This window comes from Poecile atricapillus, chromosome Z (assembly GCF_030490865.1).
Source record: "Poecile atricapillus isolate bPoeAtr1 chromosome Z, bPoeAtr1.hap1, whole genome shotgun sequence".
Taxonomy (NCBI): Eukaryota; Metazoa; Chordata; class Aves; order Passeriformes; family Paridae; genus Poecile; species Poecile atricapillus.
In genome coordinates this window covers 16,907,671-16,926,361 of record NC_081289.1, presented here as the reverse complement: position 1 = coordinate 16,926,361, position 18,691 = coordinate 16,907,671, and the positions used below count along the sequence as shown (strand labels likewise).

At 43.6% G+C, this 18,691-nt stretch overlaps 1 protein-coding gene across 1 annotated transcript; it reads right to left on the bottom strand.

Moving 5' to 3' along the window:
* Positions 1-711: 711 nt before the first annotated feature.
* Positions 712-9,551, bottom strand: LOC131573870 (killer cell lectin-like receptor subfamily F member 1). Its single transcript, XM_058828202.1, has 7 exons — positions 9,420-9,551; positions 5,104-5,178; positions 3,930-4,028; positions 3,159-3,296; positions 2,642-2,793; positions 2,078-2,190; positions 712-1,476 (listed from the first exon to the last, which is right to left on the bottom strand). The coding sequence occupies exons 1-7, from the start codon at positions 9,499-9,501 to the stop codon at positions 1,344-1,346; spliced, it is 792 nt and encodes a 263-aa protein (XP_058684185.1). The 5' UTR covers positions 9,502-9,551; the 3' UTR covers positions 712-1,343.
* Between the last annotated feature and the right edge of the window lie 9,140 nt (positions 9,552-18,691).

Genomic DNA, 18,691 nt, shown 5'->3' with positions numbered 1-18,691 from the left:
CCAATCCTCTTCACATGCTGTGAATTTGGGGGATTTTTGTTGTTTCCTCTTACATAACAGCAGTTTCTCATCAGTCTTGAGCTCCTGATGCTGCATTCTGTGGGGTAAATCTGTGTTGGAGTTTTTTTGTTGTTATTGTTTAAAGGGAAGTCCCTGAGGGGACAGTTCACTTTTTAATCTGCAGCCCTAAAGTGCTGAACATTAACCCTCCCCAGGCATGTGCAGGCGTGAAAAAACATCTCTGTGAAACTGCAGCTGCTTTTATTTGTGTGCATCACAACAAAGATGAGGTAAAGGCTCACCATCTCAAAAGCCATGTTACATTTGTTTCTCTTCTCATTGCTGTAAGGACTCAAATTCCAGTCGGTGCCATTTTTGTTAGAGAAACACCTTCAATTCATGACATTTCTTTACTTTTGTCAAATAATCTGAATCTAATAAAAGCACTGGGTCAGAGTGCTCTTAGCATTTTTGTGTTCTAGACCTAGAAATAGTATTTATTCATGACACTTCAATACCTAAGTAATGCATTTACTGAATCCACTCCCAGGCATTCATTTCACCAGTCTTATGGCTCATTATAGCATAACTGTGGTTGGAACTTACAATGTAAAGGGACAAAATATAGGTGGAGAGGAAGCTTACAAACTTCATTTCCTTGCACTGCAATGTTGTCTTACAGTCCAAGCCCCTTCGCTAGTTAATCCCTTCAGGTTCCAAGGCTCAGCACCAGAAGAAGATGGGAGCAATCAGCAGATTAACCACGATTGTTACAAGTCATTCCATGCCTGGTCTCCTGTCTACACCCAGTAGCTCTGCAGCAGCTTTAAATAAGACACTGTCCAATAAATGCATTTTTTTTCCAGCCCTGAAGTGGCTTCTGTGAGTCACAGTTAGACCCCAAGGAAAAGAAAACAAACCCACAGACTTCAGAAAACACTAAAATCCTGAAACCCAACTAAGAAGTCCTCAGTTCAGCAGCTGTCTGCGGGCAGGGGTGACAGCAGTGGGCCCAGCACACTCTTCATCCCCCACAGGGGCCATAATTCCTGCACATCACACAGTTCACGTGCACAGGGCTCCTCCTCACAAGTATCTCTTCTCCTCTGACCTTTCCTGAGGCAGCTGCTGCCAAAATCTGTCTGTGTGAAGGCTCAGCTCCCCAAAATCCTCATGTGCCAGTTTACAGCCCTGTTACAGGAGCTGTCTTCTGACTTCTTAGAGAGCCCAGCAAAGTGCAAATTTCCCTGCAAGTCTGATCAAAACTATTTACACCACAAGTAGGTTTGTCTGTAAAATGGGTCTTCTGACAAGAAGCTCTGCCTGTTGTCTGGAAATGCAGCTCAGAGCACCAGCAAGGTTGCGTTCTTCTTACAGATCCACTCCTTTAATGTCTGGCAGTTATCTGCCTGGATTACATTTTTCCTTCTATAGACAGCACAGTTCTTGTCAGCCTCGATGCTTCTTAGAGCTGTCCTGCTGAGAGACCAAAAGGAATGCAGTTGTCAGCTTTAAACTCAGCTTTAAACTCATCCTGGTGGTGCTCTGAGTGAGAGGGAGGGATGATGCCCACTCCAGCAGCCCCTTGAAGCACAGCAGCTGTGCAGAGGTGGGTTGGGCACCCCCAGCAGGGACTGCTGGCTTCTGAGAGATGGATGCTTGGGATTATTAGTGTTAAAAGGAGAAGAATCCTCCCCATGCAGCCACAATGCTGAAGAAAGCTGCTCAGATCCCAGCCAATGCTATGTGACAGGCATCACCTTCAACAGAGGCATGGTCTGTAAAGTGAGAGTTTGTTGGCAGGGATTTCAGCAGAAGTGTGTAATGATATCTCTGTATTAATAAATGTATGAGCTGTAGCTGTGGTTGGTCCTGGAGGCAGAAATCAGTTTCCAAAAGTGCCCGGCAGGAACCTGTTGACCTGAAACTGGGCATGAAATAGACTCTGAATATGTACCTGAGGCTGCAGGGTTCGATCTGTTCTTTGGGTAATTAGCTCAGATTCAGAGCTGTATTTCTAAGCAGGGAGACCACACTTCGCTTTCCCCAAAGATATCCTCCCCCCACAAATCATCACCTCTTTTTTTTTACTGTGTGATCTTCCACTGAACTCCATGTTTTCTCCATGTCTTCAGTGTCCAAGCCAATCCAAATATATTTGGTATCTTTGTCTTTGTTGTCTATAAATTCCTGTGGAATGATTAGAAGGATGTTACCTGACAGAAGAGCTTTCCTGCTGTGCCCAGGTCACTGTCCTGCCTCATGCACAGCTTTTATTTCCTCTTGAAGAGCAAGGACAGGGATGCAGCCACGGCAGAGCAGCCTCTTACATCAGCCCATACACATGACCAGGCTCCTCTCTTCCCAGAGCCAAGCGGTAGAAACGAGTGGAAAGTCCCAGCATTTCCTCCTCCCAGTCAAAACTACTCTGGCTTCCACACTTGGCACCTTTTGTGCTTCTCCTCTTCAGCTCTGCTCTGCTGATATTCCCAAACTCAGCTCTTGTGCAGGGAGGGTCAGATCCTTTCCCTGGTGGGGCTCTTGCTTGTCTACCTGTACTTTTGACATCCAGGCCATTTTCTCTTGGAGAAGTGTTTGGCTGAGGCCTGTCACATGCTTTTAGGGCTGCTGCAAGACTCACCATCTCAATTTCATCCTCAATGACAAGCAGCTGGGATTTCCTGGCCAGGCAGTTTTTCTGGCTGTCCTCCCAGCTCCTGGCCTCCTCAGAGAAGAAGTAACATCTGCTCCTGTGCAGCTGCCACCCGGCGGGACACAACTCACATGTTGTCCCTGTGGGTGGACAGGGGCAACCTTTAGCTCCTACAATTAATGGAATTCCTCCCCCTGTTTATGAATCATTGTCTGGAAAGTATTCTCCAGGACAAGAGGAGGATATATGGCATTTCTGACAGCAGCTCCTGGCAGAAAGAAATGTAATGAAAATACTGGAAACTTTATACCAAAAGAGGAGTGAGACTATCATGGTTAAAATGTTAGTTTAGATTTTGCTATCACTGCTCTGCAGGAACACCATGCTTCCTGGGTAGCACCAGTGACTTCCCATAAACTGCAGGGAGTCACAGAAATGGGAACAGAGACAACAGAGCTTTGCACACCACATGTCCCCTATGCTGGGAAGGACTAACGCACCTTACCCTGTCCATTTTCACACAGCTCCTCCATGAGCCATTTCAGGAGTGCTGCTGAGACAGTCCTCTCTGAAGAAATGTCACTGCTGGTGTTCAGACCATACTGGGGCAAACTTTCTGATTTTCCCGCTCTGCCCTTCAAAACTTGAATGGCCCAAAGTAAGCAAAAAAAAAAAAAAAAAAGGGAAAAAAAAAAGAGAGAGAGAGATCATGGTTAACAACAAAGATAAAGAAATGAAGAAATTCAGTCTTTGTACCCAGTGCTGTACAGTGAATGTGAGGATGTTTCTGCGTACATTACCTGGTACAGAAACAGCTGTGAGCAAACTCAGTGAGTAAAGCTCAGTGAGCAAAGCCCTCCTTCGAAGATGTTCATTAAATGGCCTGGCTTGGAAAGACTTTAAAGATAATTTCATTCCAAACCCCTGCTATGGGCAGAGACACCTTCCATTATTCCAGGTTGCTCAGAGCCCATCCAACCTGGCCTTGGACACTGCCAGGGATGGGGCAGCCACAGCTTCTCTAAGGATCCTGTGCCAGGGCCTCACCACCCTCACAGGGAAGAATTTCTTCCTAATATCCAACCTACATCTGTTCTCTGTCAGTGTGAGGCTATTGTCCCTTGTCCTGTCACTCAGGCCCTTGTCAAGTATTCCTGTATTTGTGTACAAGTTGACACCTTTCAGTGCAACACTAAGGGAATTTTTCTCTCAGCTCGTTCAGAGGTTTAAGCATGTCTGCAATGAAGGGATGAAGCAGGAGGAAGGATCTACTCACATTGCTTGGCCTGTATGGCCACGACTCCCAGTAGGATGAGCACAAGGACTGCCAGGACCAGTGCCACATAGAACCAGGCTGAGCACCTGTGCCGACAGTCTGGAGGGATGCAGGAGGAAGAGCAGCTTAATGTCCTGGCACTCTTAAAATTATCACTGGGTAAACAACAGAGAACTCATCTGCCTAAAATCAGTCTGCTGCCAGGAGGATGCAGTGGCATTTTACTTATTAAAAATCTGCATCCATTTTGCATACATGGAAGTGAAATCAAAACATTTGGTCACATAGAGCAAGTGATTGTCAACCATTAAGAATTTGCCTTTTTTCCTTTGACTTATTTTTCTCAAGCATTGCCTCCTCACACCTACCCACACACACCGGCAGGACTTTGCAGAGCAATTCAGGGAAAGTATCAAGGATGGGCTGGGGTGTCGGGGATGGGCTGTGGAGTGTTCCTCCTCTCTGTTTCCAAATGTAGCTGTTCCTGTCCTGCACCTCAAAGATAACTTCCCTAAATGCATCAGAAAAAAAGCCCCATTCTGACACTCCCTGGCACAGGGAAGTGCATCAAAGCAAGCATCTCTGCAGCTGTTTGGCATTCACCCTGTGTTGGAGGGAAACACTCAGGAAGCTTCAGAACCTGAGGAAATTTGGGGTAAAGGTGCCAGTTCCACGAGACACAGACTTACACTGTCATAACCTGTGTTTCCCTGACCTTGCCTGTATGAGATGAGCAACTGCTCCGTCCTCTGGCTACCTGAGCTATCTGGTATAATGTTCCCTTTCCCTGGCAGGCAGGTCCTTCAGTCCAGGGAGGGTGAGAATCACCAGGGCACTAATGGCACACAGACATGCATTACCCTGCTTCCAAAGCCAAATACATCCCTGGGACTCTTCCTGCACGAGGGCTCTAAAAAAACATGGAATTTTACTTTGCTTTAATACATTTTCCATGCAGGGCACAAAGGCATTTTTAGAAATTATTTTTAAAACATGTCTATCAATATTTAGGAAAGTGAAGAATCTGAGAACCCAGCAGAAAAAAAAAGCAGCAGATGAAATGATAGATCAGTCCTTCATTGAGAGAGTGTACATAAAGGCTTTTGATAACAGGTTTCACTGTTGGGCAATAGGAAAAACTAGATCTATAATTAGTAACCAAATTGTACAGTACCAGGAGCGGAAGTCTCTGCTCTGCTGTTTCCATGGGGTCTCTTCACGTGCAGCTCAGCGTATGTGATCGTGCTTCCTGTAAGGAGAGGGCAACGCTCACATTTGTGGCTGTGCAAATCACCGAATAGAGGAACAATAAAGGCTGAGCCTCTATGAAAAGCGGTGTGTGTTTGCAGGGCTGCCTGTTCAGCATTTTCCTTTTCCTAGGCAACAACAGGCAAGATGATGATTTACCACTTCCTCCTGCTGTCAGGCAGGAAAAGCCTCCTCCATACGCTTTGAACTGTTGAGTGCTGTGTGGCTGGAGCAGAAGCCAGACAAACAGGCTGAAGGATGGGAAAGACCTGGATCCGATCCATGGCAAGCATCCCATCTCTGTTGCTAAGCCAACTCAGAAGGTACCACAGGGGCTGGAGGGGCACCAGACCGTGACTGCTTTGTGGGGCAGAGAGACGCCAAAAGGAAAACCAGCATTTAGAGAAATGCTGCTGCAGCAAGGTAACTCCTGGGGCATTCCTGACTCATGACTGTTTATCCCAGGATATTACAGGTGGTGCCTGTAGCAGCAGAGGAATGGACCTGATGGCTGAAGACATCCTTTTCCAGAAGCACATTGCCAAAACAGAATCAAAAAGGGCATTAAAATATCACGGTGTGGGTTCAAGGCACATGGATTCTTTCTGAACATGTTTTCAGTATCATTTACCTGGGTATTTTGCAGAGCTACTGGTTAGTCTTATGGAAGGTGTCTGGACCTTTGGGACACTGCTTTTGCTTCCATAAATGGAGAGATTTTATCCATCTGATTCAAGAATAAGCTTCTGTGCTACCACCCTAGTTTGTGACCACTGGGGCTTTTAAAAAGAGGTATTGTATTAAACTTCACTGATCAGGGAAAACCTTGGCAGAAGAAGAGAGTCTCATTAGGTTAAAATAAGGCAGCATTTCATATGAGAATTGCTAAAGTGTGGAGAGGTTTTACAGTAAAACAAAAACAAAAACACTGAGAACCTGATTGGCAAATAAGGGTAATTCATGTAGGGGAGACAGTCTACACTTTAGAGAATCTGACCTAACACATTTGGTTTTTTGCTTTATTTCAATTTATTAGTTCAGTGAACTACAGAAAATTTGTAAATTAAATGTAATTGTTCTCAAATCAAATGCCTTAAAAGTTTTTCTTCTTAGAATGTAAATAATTTTCCAAAAACACTCAGGACTTTTAAATGCACTAGCCCTGTAAACAGAGGTACTTCTAAAATAAGTACTTTAGACATTCTTCTACAATTAGTAAATAATTTGTCTCTCAAATGAACATTCATTCCTTTAAAGAATCTCCAAGTCTCTAAGTCTGTAAAAAAATAATTATCAATGCAAGCTGAACATTTAAACAAAGTTATTCCTTCTATTACAGTGTGTATGGGCACACAATTATTTGAATGTGAATCCTCAGAAGTCAGCATAAGCTTAAGTCTGCCGGATGCTTCCACACCCTCACCTAATTCAACAACAAGGTGGAGATCTCAGTCAGTCACTAAAACTGAAATTTCACTTCCCTGTGCCTGTTGTCAGGTGCAGAAAAAACATCTCTGTTTATTGGAAGCTTCTGTTTGGTGAAAGTGCAGACAGCGAGTGCTGCTGGAGGGGTGTCAGCAGTAGTGTGTCCAGCAGGAGCAGGGAGGTCATTCTCCCCCTGTGCTCAGCACTGGTGAGGTTGCTCTATGAGTTCTGTGTCCAGTTCTGGCCTCTCAGTTCGGGAAGGACGTTGAGACACTTGAGCGCGTCCAGAGGAGGCAACGAGGCTGGTGAGGGACTGGGAACACAAACCCTGTGAGGAACGGCTGAGGGAGCTGAGGTTGTTTAGCCTGGAGAAAAGGAGACTCAGAGGTGACCTTATCACCTATCACACTCAGGTGGGGGTCAGTCTCTTTCTCCAGGCAGCAACTGACAGAACGAGAGGACACAGCCTTGAGCTGAGCCAAGGGAAATTTAGGTTGGATGTTAGGAAAAAGTTCTTCATGGAAAGGGTGATAAAATACTGGAATGGTCTGCCTGGGGAGATGGTGGAGTCTCCATCCCTGGATGTGTTTAAAAAAAGACTGGATGTGGCATTCAGTGCCATGGTTTAGTTGAGGTGTTAGGGCTGGGTTGGACTCGATGATCTTGAAGGTCTCTTCCAACTCAGTGATTCTGTGATTAGAGAATGTTGTGTCCAGATGTGGGCCAGCACCTCCAGGGGTCTGGGGGAAGCTGGAGAGGCTCCAGGTGGACCTGGTCAACACCGGAGCAGCCCAGGAGGTTAAGAAAGGGAATAAGAAGTTAAGGGCACAACCAATAGCATGCTACAACTACTTGTGGGTTAGTTTGGTGATGGATTTGAACTTTCCTTGGCTTGTTCTTCTCCCAAGGAAGGTTCTGTGTAGCCACTCACTATTTATAATCAGGCAACTCTCAAATTATCTGTGAGGGAACTGGGACACAAAAACTACTGGAGTCTTCCACTGGAAAATGGATTCCCAGGTGTCTTTATCCTTGCTGGGATTTGGGAACACTTTTCTACTTTTGAACACCTGTTTTGAAGCACCTGCACAGTAACAGCACCTGCACCTACCATAGTGCCATTGCTAAATCCTCCTCAATACCCTCTGGCAGAGCAGCCAAGAATCCCCTCATCCTTGTCATTCAGAGCCCCTGAGTGACAGCTGAAGTCCAACTGTAATCCAAACCCAGTCAAACAAAATATATTTGAGTATAATCAGACATAAGAGTGGGGATAGTGAGACTGGGAGCTATAAACAGTGAAGAAAATATTATGTAAGAGATTTTTGTCTCTACAATTGAGACAGCATAACCAAGACTTGTAGAAATATTGGGTGGATCTCTAGTGCCTGTTTTTTAAAGGAGATGGAAGCACTGGACTATGAACAGAAGAACATCCACAAAAATGATAAGCATTTTTGAGAAGTTAAATATTTAAAGGGAAAAGGGCATTGAGAAATCACTTAATTACCATGGCCAGTAACTTCATGTGAGAAAATATCATGAGTTAAAATCAGTTCAACAAAAGTTTCCTAAGAGCCATCCACATGTTAATGATAAATTTCATTGGAACTGGCCTGTCCAAAGTTGAGCTTTTCCTTTAGGCAGCGTGATTTAGGAATAGTTTTGGATGTCTTCTAATCAAGATTTGATGTCTGTCTCCCTTCACAAACAAGTTTTATCACTTTGGATACTGGGTAAAATTACAGGCAAGCCCTCTTTGTGTTGCACAGGTTACAGCAGTGCAAACAACATCCATGGGTGCATGGACACACAGTCTAAGGTAGTATTTCATATCATAAATATAATAAAGTGAACTTATTTTTATCTTTTTGATACCAGTCTTGTAAAAATATATGAAAGATATTCTTTTCTGTCACTTAAGTGCATGTATTCAGAGCACCATCGTCACTATCAATCTCCATTCTAAGCAGAACATCTAAAAATATTCATTACACAATGTTATTTCCTTAAGGGATTAAATACATTCATTACTAATGAAAGCATGAAGATATCCTTAGTTGATGCCACAAGCATTTCCTATTTGCTCATAATAAGCTGTCATTCATATTAGATGTGATCCAGAATTTTGTCCAAATGCTTTCATGAATGAATTTTTTTCCAAGTAGTAGAAATGTTACTTCTTCAGAAAATTTAGTTCAGAACATCTCCTTACCCTGAATATTGGCTCAATCCTTTGGGTTGTTTTTACAAATATAGGAAGTGATCACAGATTGATAATTTGGTTCTGGAGAATCACCACTGGAAAATTAAAGAGAAAGAGCAGGAAGTTTTTAGGGGACATTCAGTACTTCCTTCAGTGACAGTGACTGCACTTTTGACTGCCACTAGTTTCCTGATTTACTGGTTAATTTACTGCTCCTTTTCCATGAACATAAACACTGATCTGATTTGTGGGCTAGGTCGTAATTCAGTGGAGCATTGTCTTGATCATATTACTAATTTTAAAAGAAACATTATGCTCATTATTCAAACAATGAACACTTTTTCTTTCTCATTCTGTTACTTAAAGCCTGGGACCAGACCTGAGCTGCTGCTCCTTGGTGATTGTGATTTGGGAGCAGTTTGGCTGATTTGTACTGCGAGGATCTCATCCACTATTCCAACTTCTCGCCCTTCCCATGCAGCATCCTATGGCCTTCTTCTAGTTTTACCCAATTTAAAATGTGAGACAGAAAGAGAGAAAGAGAGAAAGAGAAAAAGAGAGAGAGAGAGAGTGCACAAGAGAGCAAACAGTGCATGCCCAAGATGTTTTACCTGGGTTTGATGTTCCTGAAGGAGTGTGTGGCCTTTCCCTCGGCAGCATTGCCACGGCCGCGTAAGTGACATCCCCTGCCATCTGTGAGCCTGTCCCTCGGAGCTATGGAAAGAGCAGCTTCACCACAATTATTTGCATGCTGTCTCAGCTTTGCCTGCCTCCAGAACAGTCACACGCTGTGCTATGGCTCTGGGGAAGGCTGAGAAACACTAAAAAGGAAGTTACTAAGTCACCTCTTTCAGTGCAGCTTCAAAGCCTGTTTTCAGCCACTGTTCTTCTTGCCTTTCAGAATAAACAAGAAAATGAAGATTACACTCTGCCATTCTTTTAACTAATAGATATTAAAAAACCTTATTGGTCAAAGAAGAGGGAATTTACTAAGGAATGCCCAAAAATGGACTTACACAGGTATGAAAGGTTTGCTGGTTCTCATGAGAATAGAGGGTATAATTTGTGCTGTGGCTGTTTTGTACTCCTCTGCATGATCTTACACAGCCTATTCACCCGAAAGGAAGATAAACAAGAAGTACATGTATCAGTATAAGATGTTTTGGGGTTAATGTAACTGCAACCACACAGCTTCAAAAATGTAACTCAAATTCTAACCTGCTCCACCCACAAAGTACTTTAATGGCTTAACTTTAATGGTTAAATTTTGGTGATATTGACAATGCATGAACATGAACTCAAAATAAAATCTAAAAAAATATGATCAATGCTTTTTACAAGAATGTTTCCATACTTTACTGTAACAGTAGTTAAGGAGCTGCTATTCCTCCATTGCTTGAACTATTCCCTGCTTGATCCAACAATTCCACAGATGGAAAACCTGAGTTGCCTTTATTACCTTAAACTCCTTTTTTATTACCCACGTGTTTGCTGCAGTATATTTGGATGACAGTGTTTTTGTCCTCTATTTCAGGTCGGGGGAAGCCTCACAGATTTTAATTGAAATGTAAACAAGGTTCGAAAACCTAAAAATACATTTAGAACACTCAGACACAGAGTTCTGTGCATGACATTTCCTTCTAAGAGCTATGCTCTTGGTCTTGTGCCTTATTCCCACTTAGAAAATTCCCTCCAAGTTCAACACAGAAAGGGTCTGCGAACCTACATGGGTCTGTTGAAAACAATGTTTATACAGGCTGTTTGCAGGGTTTTGTTACATTCAAAGGCACCTAAAAAAAACAAAGTTTGGGACTGTAATCTTACACTACTGATCTTTTCCCTTATGACGTTAAACACTGGTAATGGTGTTAAGTGCAGAAACACAAAAACCTTTGAGGGGGGAAAGAGGAACCTTTGATAGTCATGGAACAGATTAGTCAGAAGTGCTGCCTGAGTATGATTTATAAGCAATGTATCTAAATCATTATGGGTTTATAATCTGATAATAACTGATAAATCAATACTGTGTGCTGGAGCCTGATAAGGTTTGTTTCACAGACACATACATAGAAGCCATATCACCAGACCTCACATGAAACAGAACTTTGTCCTCTGAATCAGTTTTCCCCTGAACTTCTCAGCATCCTTTACAGCAGGATAGTTAGGCTCTGAAATGGAAAAAAAAAAACAAAACAAAACAAAAAAAAAACCCCAACCCTGAACTAAACCAAATTTCCTTATTTGGGTTTTATTTGAAACTTTGGTCCATAAAGGAAAGTTAGAAGGCCTAGTGGGTTGTTTGAACTCTCAGTCCCTTTCCATCACTGCACACACTCTTGAACAGTCTCTTCCCTCATGACTGCCTCCTAAACCAGTCACAAGCATCCAGTCTTGAGGCCGTTTCCTCTTGTCCTGTCCCTTGTTCCCTGGGAGCAGAGCCTGGCTGCCCCTCCTGTCCGGGAGTTGTGCAGAGCCTGAAGGTTCCCCCTGAGCCTCCTTTTCTCCAGGCTGAGCCTCCCCAGCTCCTTCAGCTGCATCTTCACAAGCTGTAATCTGGGTTGTTTAATTTATCGCATGATCCACCTTCACCTTGTGTTTTTGGGGTTCTCCAGGTAGAGCCTTGCCTCAGCCTCTTCTTCCCTCCCAGGAAATGAATCTGGATTAATATGCAGAGCTTACAGAAGCCTATGAGGCCCCTAAAATACCAAGGGCTGTGTATTAAACATCCATATGTCTGGGGAGGGGGGAGTGGTGTTTTAGCCTTGTATTTTCACTCTTTTTGTCAAAACAGGGAGATATCTGAAGGCCCAGACTCTATGGCAGCACCTGCAAGGAAAGATGGTGGGATTGTTGTGTAGGATTTCTCTGCACATCATGTAGAGCTTGACAACCTGAAGCTCCAGGGGCACTGTGGGGGTAGGCAAAGGATGTGAGCTCATGTCATTCCCCATCCTGCGTGCACACAGACTCCCGCTTTCCAAGTGCCAAGCCTGAGTGATGTCACTGAGTGATGTTCTGGTGTCAGCACAGTTACCAGCTCCAGCTATGCACAGAACAAACGTGGTGACAACTGCAGATGCCTCCCTGTCTTGTGGGTGTGACAGCATCACCTTCTTTGCCTGTGGAGGCAAAGGCAGACTGAAAACAGTGACGTGGGCTGCTAAGCAGAATCCAGCAAAGCAGAATTCAGCCCCTCCTGCCGCAGAACAGGCGGCTCAGCCCAGGACTCCAGCTGCCTCATAATGCACATTTGAAAGAATTTGAACTGCCAGTCTGACAATAAAATGCAGTTCCGAAAGGCTGAGCTACAACACAGAGGCTTTCAGGCTAAACTGAGAGAGTCCCGTGAGTAAATGTCCAGTTTAGGTTTCAGTTCTAAGCCTCTGCTCTGTCACAGCAGAGCCTGTTTGTATGATGAGCACCCAGAAGGCATGATCAGAGCTAGGGCTCTCTGGACAATCTGTTCAGGGCTCAGTCACTGCCCAGCACAGAAGTTCTGCCTCATGTCCAGGTGGAATTTCCTGGGATCAGTCCCTGCCCGTTCCTCTGGTGCCATTGCTGGGCCCCCCGGAGCAGAGCCTGGGACCTGCTCTGAGCCCTCCCTGCTCACAGGGACACCCAGGGCTGAGGGCCCCTCTCAGCTGGGGCTCCTCTCGAGGCTGGACAGCCCCAGCTCCCTCAGCCTTTCCCTGTCAGAGATGCTCCAGGCCCTAAATCATCTCTGCAGCCTCTGCTGGCCCCGCTCCAGGAGCTCTCAGTTAAGTTGTAATAATGGACAAACTGGAACAATTTATATCAATAACACAGCACACAATTTATCCTGCTATGCTGAGTAACTGATGTTGGCTCTTGATTTTTCTTCTGTTAAAAATTGTTCTTACATGAAATATTGGTCGTGAGCTGAATATCAGAGCTAAGTAACCAATTCATGTTTGGAATCTAGATGTCTAAGTTCTCTGAGGGTTGGGATTTTATGATCTGAAAGGCTCTCCCCTGGGACACTTCAAAGAAATAAAGTTTAGAAAGAGAAGCTTGAAAGCTTTCCAGCAGAAATCCATGTACTTTGCCCCTTGCTGCTTCTGGTGCTTTTGAAAACATCCCCAGAAGTTCTTGAAAAGACCTTAGGGGACAGTAAATTACTGTCTTGCAGTGTTAATTTCAGTTATTAAATTTTCCTTAGATGTTGTTCCTGCAAACAAACCAAAGTGAAACAAACCAACCAAACAAAAAGCAAAACGAAAACAGACACACACAGAAAATCCCCCAAAACCTATAAAAAACACCCAAACTGAGATGGTCTCTGGAGACCCTTCCACCCCGAGGGTTCTAAGTGTGCTGAACAAGAAGGGAGCAGCAGATGGCCATTGTGCTTTGAACTGCAGCCACGCAGTAGTGTGGAAACTAGGAAAGGAATTGTACAGTGTAAATTACACAGCCAAGTGAACTGTTTCTCTCTCCCCTTGCTCTTCCTCTGCCTCTGACAAGCTCCAGACCCTTCTAACAGGTAGTTCTAACACTGCACTTTCCTCTGTGCAATCTCACAGTCACCAAACCCACTCTTTCAATGCACACACACTCCTTCCTGCAGGGAGAACAGATTTGAGCCCCTCAGGCCCCTTTTACTGGATTGGTGTACTTAATTTCATTTATCTTACATTAAAATCAGCTGTCTTAATTTCTGGGTTTTTTTCAAATGCTGGAAATTGCTTCTTACTTTATCAAAAGAAGATGGTTTGCACATGTCTCATTAAATAGCTGGAAAGGACATTTAAATATATGTATTGATCCTTAGTTCTGCTTTGTTCCTGTCCACCTGAGGAACTGTTGCTCCATTTGAGCAGCTTAACATCATTATTTAAATGGAGACTTGTGAGGTCTGGAACTATGGAAGCAGCTCTGTTGAAACCTTACAGTTTTCACTGTAAGGTTTCTGTTGCACTTCCAAAGGACAAGCCTGGGCTTTTTGTAACAGAAAAGATTTGTTAACTTTGAAATTCACAGGCAAGGTCTTTTCCACAAAAGTTTCTTTTATGTTCTCTCCTATCCTGCTAAAGAGCAGGAATGAGAGAGAGGTTGGATGGGTATCTGGCTGCCAGCTAAGGTCAATCCATCATAACCATCTTACCAGCCTATACTACTTTAAAATTTTCTTTTTTTCTTATATCTATTTGCTAAGCTGTGTAAAGTTTTAATGTAACAAAAGCAGTGGATCCTGTGGTTATCTCAAGAAGCTCTTAAAAATATTAGCAAGAGACCACCCATGGAATATTGACAGAAATTGACTCCTAAGTGAATTATCCTCCTGAACAGGAACAAACCAGTTTTAAAAGTCAGGAACCTGCTAAATAAGCTGTTCAAATATTTCAGTCTTTTGTTTCACTTGCACTAAATCCCCTTTACATTCTCAAATTAGTTTTTGACAGTTTGGAGTGGAAGTGAAATTATTTTCATGTAATGACACATAAAGATAGCAGAAAGCCCACCCAGGGAAAGGAAAACCAGTCTTTTAGTCTGACAAGAGTAACACCCCTCTCATCTCCATCCAAGTTAAGCTCAAGGCTATTCACAGGCTAGCAACAGAAATTGATAGCAGCATTGCAAGGATGAAGGTCAGAGACAGTGCCAAGCCTTCAAAATCCAGAGCACTGCCTCAACAGAAGGATGAAGGTCCCAAAGGGGAGCAATGCAGGGAAACTCAGGCATGTTTACATTTAAACACAATGTTCCCCTGGAATTTTCTGAGTAGCTGTGTACCTGCAGATGGTGTGCAGTGTTTTTAAAGATCACAAATCTTGTTCTTCTTCTGCACATTCAAAGAACTGGCTTCTTGTTACTCAGACAGACTTCACGCTTCAGGTTTTATTTCACCAGAAAGAACATTTCAAAGCCACTCTCACACATATATAAAATGTAGTGGCACTTCCTTTTCTTTTGTAAAGTGCAGCACATGCTTTAACTGAATAAACAAAGAGCAATTCTGAGAAACACAAATCCTTTCTTGGCAATGTGGTGTTGTGAATCCAAGGCAAAAACATTGGGATTTTTCCTTTATTTCAGAAGGATATTCGTATTCCTTTTACTGAGATGATAGATCTAGCAAATAATGGCAGAGATAAGCAACCAGGCAAGAACAGCAAGAAGCCAGCCTACAGAAATGCAGGTGTTGAAAGGAAGCAAAACGAGAGAACCATAATTTCTATTGGGCTGAAAACCTGTCACTAATGGGGTCCCACAGGGCTATTTCCTTGGCCCTGTTCTCTTCCACATCTTTGTGAATGACCTGGACACAGGACTAAGTAAATTTGAAGATGATCCTAAATTGGAAAGGGTTAGTACAATGTGCAAATGCATTATTGCTTTTGATATCCTCTTTTGTTCTTCTAGCTAGGAAACATCCAATTCCTAAATGCTCTAATATTCTGTTAGGTCAGTAATGTTGCCCATAAAATAGAAAATGCTATGAAAATTCTGAACCACAAGAACTCAGAGTTTCTGATTACACAACTGGTGAAGACTTTTTGTAATGTTTGGGCTTTATGTCTGAGAAATCTCTTTACATGCCTAAAAGCAGCCACGGTTTTAGCAGGTCTCAGTGGTTCATTATCACTCAGTTATGTTGGGAAAATCAACCTGTTTACCTCTGACACATAGTAACATTTGCTTTTGTGAACATCCTTACAGTGCAATATGTAATAAAACCCCGCTTCTCAAAATTCCACTTCAAAAGATGTTTCATGTAAATGAAGATCAAAATTCCTGTAAGTGGCTTTGGCACCATCTAAAGAAGCAGGAAGCTGCCTAGGGGTTTAATGATACAGATCAAAGGACACTAAAGGTGCTTTAATAGAATGTAGATGCTCTCATACAGTCAGAACAAAAATAAGGGGAACTTTATTTTATTTTATTAATAAAGTTAAATTAATTTTATTTATAAGAGGAACTTTACTAATTCCCATGGATGCTCTTATCATGCTATGGATGTTCACAAGTTCAAAATCATTCTTATCTGGTAGCACTGTTGTCACAAATCTGGCACTACCCTCTTTTTCCATCCTGTAATCTGCCTCTGGATTTCTTCTGTAACCTCTATCTTAATTTTGCCTTCTGCAGAGCAGCCTGGAGCAATGTCTTGCATTGTAGAATCATGGAATGGTTTATGTTGGAAGGGACCTTGTTCCACCCCACAGCCATGGGCAGAGACACCTTCCACTGTCCCAGTTTGCACAGAGCCCCATCCAACCTGGCCTTGGACACTTCCAGGAAATGGGGCACCCACAGCTTCTCTGGGCAACCTGTGCCAGGGCCTCACCACCCTCACAGGAAACAATTTCTTCCTGATATCCAACCTAAATCAACTCCCTTTCAGTTTAAAGCCATTCTTCCTTGTCCTGTCACTAACTTTCCCTCTCCAGCTTTTATACAGACCTCCTTCAGGCACTGGAAGGTATCTCAGCTCTGAGGTCTCCACACCCTCTCTTCTCCAGGCTGAGCAGCCCCAATTGTCTCAGTCTGTCCTTGTAGGAGAGATGCTCCATTCTTCAGATCATCTCTGTGACCTCCTCCACACCCATCCCAACAGGTCCCTGTCCTGTGCAGATCTCCAGAGCGGCACACAGGCTCATTTCCTAACCACCTCCTAAATCTTTCTTCCTGGGAAATAGGTCTCCATTCTGCAGCCTCCTCTTATTTGTGGCTGATTTTAAGAAAGAGAGTGCAAATAAGAGTGTGAGGAAGCTCTTGGATGACTTGATTTGAGCCACCAGCAAGTGGTTCTGTAGTTTCAGCAGCCTTTAAGCCTCTGAGTAATATGAAAATGGTTGCTGCAGGGAGTGGAGGTAACTTCTACACATGGGCAGATTCTCTTCTTTCCTTGCCAGAGCTGGGGTGAGCCCTGCCTGTCTCATCCATGACCTTCCAGCTGTATCAAGGCTGGGTGGCACATCCACTGGTACAAAGTCAGAGGTGAAGCCTTGAGAGTGGAGGTAAAAAATTGTCTCTAGTCTTGACAAATACCCACCTCTTCTCTATACTCAGGCTTTCCATTTGCAGCACCTTCCATGTCAGTCAGCACAAATTCTTTAACTTGATATTTATGTCCAGTTGGTGCTCTCTTTTTTTGCAGGAGGAATCCTTACAAATGGGATAGGAAGTTGGAATGTGAGACCTTGGGCACAGTTCTCACGTGTGTTTGTTCCTGCACTAAATGTTACATGACACCCCCACCCCAGAGGATTGTCAGGGGATCCTCCAGGAATCCTCAGGGGTGTTTGGGTTAACAAGGGAAGGAAGAAAGGTGTCTGTGGGTGCAAACAGCCCTGACACAGGGTAAAAAGGCTGCTGCCGTTTTTGTTAGAGCCCCGCCCCAGCAGCCACCATCAGTGTGTCCTGCCATGGGGCAGCCCAGCTGCCTGGCTGCTGTGGTGGTACCCATGAGACAGCTTCTACTTCACCACCTCCCCTTCCCCTCTGTGAATGAGAGGGGCTGGGAGCCCTGCCTGATCAGGAGGGCTGTGAGGTTCACCTTTTGGGATCTGAGAACATCAAAACCTCAGAGGTTGTGGGCAGCATTGCTGGGCACTACAGTCACTGCAGATTCTAAGCCCTAAAACCTCTGGACACAGTAGATCCCTTTAACCAAGCTTGTAGAGAGTTTTCAGTTAGTGCCAGCAGGAACAGGATTATGTCCAATAACCTTTGAAGAGAAATATCTGGCAACTAAAGACTTCATTTTAATGACTGAGGGCTTTGAGATTGATATATCTGAGTATGTTCTATTTTTTAGGTTTACCTTGCATGGCTGGAAAATAGCTGAAATGTGGCGCTTGCAAGAAGAAAGGGATCTGTCTGATGAGTTCTTAGGCAAATAAGAAAAATGAGAATTCTGCTGGACTTCAAGGAATCATGCATGACCAGGCGTTTAGACCTCCCCATCACCCTTTAGAAATGTTTTGATCAGTTGTTATGTAACATGGGCTTGTGTGAATGTGTCACTGCTGCTGTATCAGTCACACTTCCATAATTCCCTCCCTTTGTAGCTTTTTGTGTGCAGTATTCTGTGTCCTCAGCACCTGAACAGAAAACTCAAGCAGAAGGACAGTGTGTGCAAACATCACTGATGACCAAACAGCTGCTTGTGCTGCCTGAAAGCTGCTGAGCTCCAGTGAAACTTTTCTTGAAACAATGAAAATGATCCCTGAAAAATGCCAGCATGGGGAAGGTCTTTGGTAACAGAAAATAGCTCAGTTTGGCCCAGACAAACACAAAACAAAATCTGTAGTTGTACTTCAGTGCAGTTCATTCAAGACAGTTTTTTATTATCTTTTTGTCTCAGAATCCCAGAGGGAACATCCAAGGTGCAACAGCTAAAAGACCCAAACTGCCTGACAACTCTCTCAAAGAGCCTCTACCCAGGAACTCAGGGAGGGAGCTTTCCACATTGTAAGTTTGAGACTCACTGCATTCCTCTTAGCATTCTGTTTGCATCAAAATTAATTATTTACATAAGTCACAAACCACCTGCACAGCTGCTGAAATGCACAGCATGAGCTCTTATTTCAGCAGCACCAGAGTAAAGCAGGGATAACCTTAGGGAAGTTGACTGTGGAAATTCCTGGGTGTGAAGTTGGCATCAGTGGGACCTTCAGGATTTTCTCAGCAGGTCCACCTCCAGTGTTTCTTGTCACTAATGGAACACCCACCACCCTTATCTGAGAACTTTCCTGCAAGCTATTGGAGCCAGTCAGGCTTTGACTTGACACAGAAAAACTACAGAAAAAATAGGGAACTTTATTCATTGTAGAGTTATAATTTTTATATATTTTCATTCCTTAATGTGCAAATAATACTAGTTCAAAGTTTTATTATTATGATGATGATTATGCAA

Excerpts from the sequence above, each read along its gene's own strand:
- LOC131573870 (XM_058828202.1), bottom strand. The coding sequence starts at position 9,501 with ATGGCAGGGGATGTCACTTACGCGGCCGTGGCAATGCTGCCGAGGGAA. Across the intron at positions 5,179-9,419 it reads TTCAGGAACATCAAACCCAG|GAAGCACGATCACATACGCT; the intron begins GTAAAACATCTT and ends CTCTCCTTACAG. Across the intron at positions 4,029-5,103 it reads AGCAGAGACTTCCGCTCCTG|ACTGTCGGCACAGGTGCTCA; the intron begins GTACTGTACAAT and ends GCATCCCTCCAG.